The sequence below is a fragment of the Emiliania huxleyi genome (assembly GCF_000372725.1).
Source record: "Emiliania huxleyi CCMP1516 unplaced genomic scaffold EMIHUscaffold_1077, whole genome shotgun sequence".
In the NCBI taxonomy this organism is placed as follows: Eukaryota; Haptophyta; order Isochrysidales; family Noelaerhabdaceae; genus Emiliania; species Emiliania huxleyi.
The window spans coordinates 651-8,300 of NW_005201931.1; the positions used below are offsets into that span (position 1 = coordinate 651).

General features: G+C 64.0%; 2 protein-coding genes across 2 annotated transcripts; one reads left to right on the top strand and one right to left on the bottom strand.

The window, feature by feature from the left end:
* Positions 1–1,521: 1,521 nt before the first annotated feature.
* On the bottom strand, positions 1,522–3,218 carry EMIHUDRAFT_251320 (hypothetical protein; the record flags this gene model as incomplete). The annotated part of the gene is made up of 3 exons (XM_005792428.1): positions 1,522–2,337; positions 2,375–2,998; positions 3,087–3,218. 3 exons carry the CDS (start codon positions 3,216–3,218, stop codon positions 1,522–1,524), a joined length of 1,572 nt encoding a protein of 523 aa, XP_005792485.1.
* Positions 3,219–4,570: 1,352 nt separating this feature from the next.
* On the top strand, positions 4,571–6,388 carry EMIHUDRAFT_121997 (hypothetical protein; the record flags this gene model as incomplete). The annotated part of the gene is made up of 2 exons (XM_005792429.1): positions 4,571–4,990; positions 5,276–6,388. The coding sequence occupies 2 exons, from the start codon at positions 4,571–4,573 to the stop codon at positions 6,386–6,388; spliced, it is 1,533 nt and encodes a 510-aa protein (XP_005792486.1).
* Between the last annotated feature and the right edge of the window lie 1,262 nt (positions 6,389–7,650).

The following is a 7,650-nucleotide window of genomic DNA, read 5'->3' on the forward strand; positions in this document are numbered from 1 at the left end:
CGCGGTGAGGCTGCTCTCTGAGCAATGACACTAGCAAGAGCATCATGTGTGTCATCGGAGTCACTTGTATTACGATACCACCACGCCGCCACGCTCGCAAGGGCCGCCTAAGCGCCTAAGCACCCTAAGCACCCCCCCGCTTAGGCCGCTTAGGCGCTTAGGCGAGTGACGGCCGGCTGCCCGGGGCCTGGCGTGCCTCCGCCGTGGGCTGAGCGCCCGGGAGAGCCACACTACACTCTGCAAGTGGTGTGCGAGCGTGTAGCCTTTAGCGTGCAGTCGGCCATATGGTCGGTCTCTACGACCGACGGATCAGCGAAGCCTCCTGCCTGCCAAAGGAGGACGGATCGAGCACATTTGCGGCCTGGCTCACGCCTCGCTTGATAGGTCTGTCTCCTGACGGGTGGGCAACCCGAACCGAGCGACACGGACAGGCGTTTGAGGAGGACGGCACTAGTCGGAGCGCCTACTTGTAGCTAGTACCGGAGGCGCCCGCCGATCTGGCGACGGGACGCTCGCCGCTGGTGGTCTGGTTCTACCCTGGCAACGCCGGTGAATACACCAGGATGGGAGGAAGCTCCTCCCGGTGGACCTACGACGGCGGCGCTGGTAGTGAACGCAAGCTGGAGTGCTGTCGCAAGACGGACATGTTTGGAAAGTGCACACACTGGGCTACGGCAGGCTGCCAATGGGGGCAAGATCTTGGCAACTCTCCTGGCAAAGTATGCTGTCCTGACGATCGCAGCGTCCTTACGGTGACCGCTACTACCCGGCTGACTTTGTGACTGCAATCTCTCGATGAGGTGTGGAGCCCTGCCGGTGCGAGGGTGGTCGGGGCTGCCCTCCTGGAGTCGCAAAGCTACCAGTGCTACGCATATGAGAACCCGCCTCCTTCCAACGACATGACCGTGCACGCTCAAAAGGCGTTTGGCGCGTGCCTTGAGCCCGATGAAAGCCATGGCTGCTGCCCAGGAGGGTTCACTGAGGCAAGGTACTTTGGACAAGACGTTCGACGCCACGTCCCCACACTTGTGTCGAACGAGCCGCACGACGGCTACGCCCCCCCTGACGGGGCGGAGCACTATTTATCGACAAGATTGCGACCCACCGCGTCGGACGCTGTGGCAGCGATCCGACTCCCAAGGAGGGTGCAAAGAAATGCACGACGTCAACCCCAGGTGCGGAGCTGTCGACCCGACAATCACCTTCATCCATGGCGTACTAAGTGGTGAGATCAACAACGCTTGAATGAGAGTAGCGCGGCCGGTTAGAGAGAGCTGAGAGAGGCCACAACTTCCCCGACCCCGTCCCCCAAGCACGCAGTTTTCAGTGAGCTGTCTAGTGTACGCGTCTACCGGTGTTCATGTTGTGCATGTGCCATTTTCAAAAGCAATAGGTATACCTCTTTCTTTTCCATGTCTACTTGATTTCTCTCTTCTCTACTTTAGGTACGCGACAAGGTGGTACCACGGTCTGGCGTCCGCGCCTCCATCCTCCATGAAAACTCCCGATGATGTGCCAAATTCATGACTCGGCGGTGCCTCCCACCTCTACGTTCAGCGCATAGTGGAGCGCCCATCCAGCGAGGCCGCCTGCGATGACGACGAACGGCGCCAAGACCTGCAGGACGCGCACGCCGACAAAGCCGAGGATGGCGATGCCGGTGGAGTAGGCGGGGAAGGGGGAGTTGACGAGCGTCTTGGCGTACATGGTAAAGACGGACGAGCCGATGATGCCGACCGCCGCAGCGTTGACGCCGGGCAGCAGCCGCTTATACCAGGAGGCCGCCCAGACCGCCTCGGCAAACGGCATCACGCCAAAGATGAGCAGCACGCCCGGCGTAAAGATGCCGAGCCAGCAGGCGAGCGAGCCGAGCAGCGGCGCGGCGCCGGCGGTCGTGGCGGCCTGCGCGCCCAGGTAGGCCGCAATGTTGAAGTTTGGCCTATGCACACCGCTCGTATGAGAACCTGCCCTGCCTGCGGAACCCCCGCCGCATTGGAGCGCGGGCCCGGGCATCGCTTGCGAGACCCCCAGGCCGGCGAGGAACTGGTGCTCGGTCAGCAGGCCCGCCTCGTCGACGAGGGAGAGCTGGATCATCGGCAGCACGATGGGGCCGCCGCCGTAGACCAGCGCGCCGATGATGGCGAGCCGCGAAAAGAGGTAGAGGAGTGTGGCGGCGGGCGTGGGCGGTGGCGGCGAAGGCGGCCCCTCGGCTCGGCTCTCGCCGCCGCCGCCTAGGGCCGGAAGATCAGGCAGCCCGAGGAAGCTGCGGCTGAGCGGGGGCTGCGACTGCGGCGGCGCTGCGGCCCACTCGACCAAACCCTTGACCGCGGGCAGCTCCTGCGCCGCCACGCTCCCGGCGACGACCAGCGCAAACAGGGAGCAGCAGGCCGGCGCCGGCGACGCGGCCGACGCCACCCGACTCCCCCATGCCGGTGAGCGAGTTCTGCTTGGCCGGCTCGGGTACGTCGCGCTCCGCCTCGGGCGACACCGCCGCGCCGTCGGCCGAGCTGAGCGACGCGCGAAGCGACTCGGCCAGCTCGCTCTTGCTCTCTCTCGAGGCGCCTCCTCTGCCCGCCGGGAGCGAGGCGAGCGCAAGCGTGAGCGCGCCTCCGGCGACGAGCGCGGCGGGGTAGAGCCACGCGGCCGGCAGCGCGACGCACGCGGCGCACGTGACGCCGGCGATCGTCGACGTGACCCGGTCCGTGCACAGCTTTTGGCACAGGCCGAGCGAGGCGCCCGCGATCATCGCGACCCCGACCGCCGACAGGCCGGCGCCGGCGCAGTTCAGCGGCGTGCCAGGGACGGAGAGGGAGTCGAGGAAGCTGGCCCCGTACCCAAAGGCGGTCATCGTGAGGGCGCCGGGCATCAGGAAGAGCAGACCCGTCATAAGGCCGGCGAGCGGACCCTGCTGGCTCATGCCGAGCGCGAAGCTCATCTGCGTCGAGGTCGGGCCAGGCAGGCACTGGCCAAGGGCGAGGAGGGAGGCAAAGTGCAGGTTCTGCGAGGGTGGGCGGGGTCAGAGCACGCATGGCGGGCGAGGGAGCCGAAGCAGCGGATCGCGCCGTGATCCACCCCATCTTCTGCACAAACAGGTCGGCAAACAGGCCGATGTGGGCCGCCGGGCCGCCAAAGGCGGTGACGCCGAGCACGGAGAAGTGGAAGGCTAGCTCGGACCAGGACGCTCGCTCGCTTGCCGACCGCACCATGGGTGTGTCCATTTATGTTATACCAACACGCGCTTGTGCGTGCGAGTGAGTGTGCGTGCGTCCGTCGGGGTGGTGTCCAGGTTGAAAAATTTGTCTCCAGGTTGAAAAAAAGAATTTTGCATCGGCGGGACTGGCGCGCACTGGGACTAACACAGGGGAAAAGCAGCGCGATTCACACGACAGACAAGGCGCAGCCGACCGACGGCTTACGCCTTACCTTTGCGGCCTAGAATCAGCACACGCACATCCATCTGCTCGCGAACACTCATCCAATGAACTATCGTCAACCATGAGTGCGAGATAGGGCTAGCGGCTGGCCGCGCCCGTGAGGAGGAGGAGGGCGTCCATAGACACCTCACACGACCCCACACACACGGTCTTGTCCGTGCCTTGCGGCCGGCGAGATTGCTAGAGCGGTAGAGGCGGAGCAGTCTGTGCTCTAGCCTCACACGTTACCCCCTGTCGCCTGTCTGTGTTTGTGTCCTGTTGTTTGAGCCCTTGGCAACGTGGGTGCTGGGGGGGGGGGGCGGGGGGGGGGGGACCTGGGCCCGAGTGATGTGTTACGCCCACTCGGGGTGTGTGGCAGCCCAACTGGCTGTGTGTCCTGTGAGCTTGTGTGTGTGGTGTGTCGCTCGAGCGTGTCGTCGTCATCTGTCTCGCGTCCACCCATACCGCGTTGGTGTCCAGTCCGAACTGTTCTTCACCTTCCTACATACATACATGACCCCATGCCCACCCTCCACATCGGCGCTGCCGCGACCCGTGCCGCCGCTATCCATACCCCCCTCGTCCGCCGCCGCCATCCCCACCCGCCGTTGCCACACGGACCGGCGCCGATTCCATCCAGGATACCAGGAAGCTCAGCTCCGCCTCGGCGGCGGCTGGAGCTAAGCTATCCGCAATCCGGAAGGGCCGGGCGGGGGAGGTGGGGACCGTCGCGAGATGGTGGCGAGCCCGGCGACGGGCCAGGACCGGCCAGGTCCAGAGAGCTCCAGGCGAGAGCTGGGGGCAGCTGTCGGTTGAGGAGAAGCGAGCTGACTGACTCGCAACCCCTGACTCGGCCTCTCGGCATGGAGCCGGCCGGGACATGCATGTGTGTCTTGTGAGCTTGTTTGTGTCTGTGTGTCGCTCGTGCGTGTCGTCATCATCTGTCCAGCGTCCACCCATACCGCGTTGGTGTCCAGTCCGAGCCTGACTGTTCTTCACCTTCCTACATATGTATGTTGGTAGTGGCGCGATTGTGCGTCAGGCGAAAGGCGAGCGCCGGCGGAAGGTGGCACGCCGAGCGTGTCAGCCAAGGGAGGCGATTGCGCGTCAGGCAAAGTTGTTGATGGCCGACGACGTCGCCTTCGCTTCGGCTTGCGATGCCGAATCCGCTCCTGTTCGTCGGCAAGGGCGCGGCGCTGACGGCGGCGGCCCGAGCGGCTGACAAGGCGAACGAAGGCGGCGGAGCATTCCAGCGGCTGGGCGAGGGCCGCGGCGCGGCAATCCGGCTCGCGTGGCCGGCGGAGGCGCTGCACACCGTGCCGCACGAGAGGCGGGCGGCGGCGGGCGACGCGGACGACCCGTTCGCGCACGGCCGTCCGATCACCAAGAGGGAGAGGCGCGCGGCGGGCGAGCTGCGCGCCGTGCAGCACCAGGAACGTGCGGAGGCGCCCAGAGAGGCGGAGCAGGCGGCGGCAGAGGAGCGGACGGCGGAGCAGGCGGCGCTGCTGGCGCCGCTCGCGGCGACGGACACCACGGCGCGCCTGGCGAAGCGGAGGCGGAGCGCCCTCGTGGCGGCGGTGCTGCATCAACCCATTGCATAACACACATGCATGCATGTCCGGCAGCCCCTAGGGCAGCCCTACCTAGCTAGCGCAGAGGAGCCAGGTGTGTGGTACTAGTAGTGCAATAAGATGACAGGGATGAAAAAAGAATAAATACGAAAGGAAGTGCCGAAAGTCGGCGTGTAATCCCGCATGAATTCCATACCCCAACGAGAGTCGCCGCCGCTCAAGGGAGTCAGACGGAAAACATAAGGTGAGACGCCAGATATGGCTGAATCGGACTACGAGTCCACGTTCGAGGCGAGACGCCAGACGGCTGAATCGGGCTACGAGTCCACGTTCGAGGCGCCGGCGGTGACTGGCCGCAAGCGAAAGGTGTCGGCCGACCGCGTGGGCTGGGACGCCGCTTCGGACCGGTCGGTCCTTGCGAGCTATAAGGCGCTCGGGCCTTGCTGGAAGGGCATCGCCTCGAGGCTTCGCCAGGACACGGGCGAGGCACGCACGGGCGACTCTGTGCGCAACCGCGTCCTGCGCCTCAAAAAGCTGGGCGAGAATGCCGACAAGAATGGCGACTGCTGGACAGAGCAAGAGGTGCAGTGCATCAGCCAGGGCGTTCTCGACGGCCTCCGCTGGCACAGCATCGCCTTGCAGCTCCCCGGCCGGACTGCGAGCTCTTGCCGCAACCGTTGGGTGCGCCAGAAGCAGAAGGATTTGGCGCGGATCGGGGTGGAGGCACGGTCGGCGGCAGAGGTGGACCAGGCCTGCCGGCGCCACGGCCTTCTCCCGACGCGCAACACACACGGCGGTCGGACTGAGCCAGTCCCCTTCTCTACGAAGCGATCCGCCTTCCAGACGGGGCCGCAGCCACCACCGCAGCTGATTCCGCCAAAGCCACCCCAGCTGCCGATGCAGCCGCAGCAGCCGCACTACGTGGTGCCGGCGGAGTACCATGACATGGCAGCCCCGGTCGTGACCATGACATGGCAGCCCCGGTATCTCCCCATCTGCGAGGCGCAGTTTGTGGCGGGGCCCTATCCCTCCCACTTCCAAGGGATGCTGCCACAAGCGTGGCAGCAGGCACCCCACGGAATGATGCCGGTCGGCGCCGCAATGCCGGGGTGGCACTTCGCCTCCGCCCCTGCCGCGCCACCTGCACCCGCCTCTCTCGCCCCATCGATGGCGGCGCCCCGACCGGCGGCGGCGGCGTACGTGGCGGCTGGGGTTGGGGCAGCGGCGGCGAGGGAGGCGGCGGCGGCGGCGGCGGCGCAGGAGGACTCCAACGCTCGGGAGCACGATGCAGAGCAGCGCTACTACGCACGGCTCCGCTCCCTCGTGGCTCAGGGCCGGCTGCCGAAGGGCGTGGCGGACCGAATTGTGTTGGGGGGGAAGAGCGAGAGCTCGATCGCCGAATGAGGGGTTCGCAGGTACTCTCTCTTACCACGCGAGACCGCTGATCGGTTATTGTGATGTATTAGACACAAAATAAAACTCTCAGAAAAAAAGAGGGAAGAGCATGTGTGAAAGGTAACCCAGTATTGTTGTTCCCATGTTACTGTCCCCATGTTAGTCTCAACGAAACACTAGCCTCAAACGGCGGGGGATCTTTTGACTCGCGTCTCGGAGTGGATGGAACTACATTCCCAAACACACTGAGCCGCTAGCAGCCCGCGGTGCCGGGGGCGTGCACCTACGTCAAGCCTGGGTAGGCTGCACGGATTTTCTTTTCAAGAATGGCGTACTCGGAAAGGCGTCCCAAAGGGACTCGCGCTGCGCAACCGACGCGGCGAGGAGCTCAGCAAAGCTCTTTGGTGGGGCAGAAGGTGCGGCGCCTGTGACCTTGGAAACGTCGACCGTTTTTGCAGTGGACGGCAGATCCCCATACCCGCGTGTTGCCAGCTTCTCCTGTTGAGCCTTCTTCGCCGCCTCAATTCTGGCCTTTGCTGGTGACAGCGTTTAACCGTCGGCGAGGAAAATGCTGGCGCTGGGGAAGATGGAGCTCATGGCTGTCGTCGGCGGTGGCATAAGATGCGGCTGGGCAAAGTGCATCGTGACGGACAGGGGCATGGGTGGCGGCGGAACAAGGAAAGCGGACGCTCCTCGCGCGCACGCAAGTAGCGCGCACGCGAGGTAGAGGCACCAGCGGAGCATGCTCAGGGAAATGTTCAGGGAAATGCTCAGGCACTGGTTCTTGGAAACGACTCGGAAGGCATCTCAGTTTATTTTTTCTTGGCCGGACATCATGACGGGGTAGGTAGGGTAGGTCTGGGCCCTCCCGTCGGGTTTTCCCCTCTCTTCACGCTGGAATTTTCACAGCAGAAAAAGAAATTTTCCGTGCAAATCACGATGTCAACCCTCCCCAAATGGGTGATCTGGTTGGTGCTTGTAGGGCTTGAGAGTGGCCTGCCATGTCACAGGAAGGACTGTGGTTGCAGGAGAGCACCACCAACCATCACTTTAAGTTGGTATGGTACCCCACCTTCAACCATCCTATGATTTCTTTTTTAGTTTCCCATAAGTAGGGTAGGTAGGTAGGTAGGTAGGTAGGTAGGGGCAGGGCAGGGGGGGGGGGCCGGCCAGGTTTTTGCAGAATTTCATCATGATGTCCGGCCAAGCAAAAAAAGAATACACCTGCGGAAAGCAAGGTTTATTTTTTGCACAAACTTGAGAGATTTTTT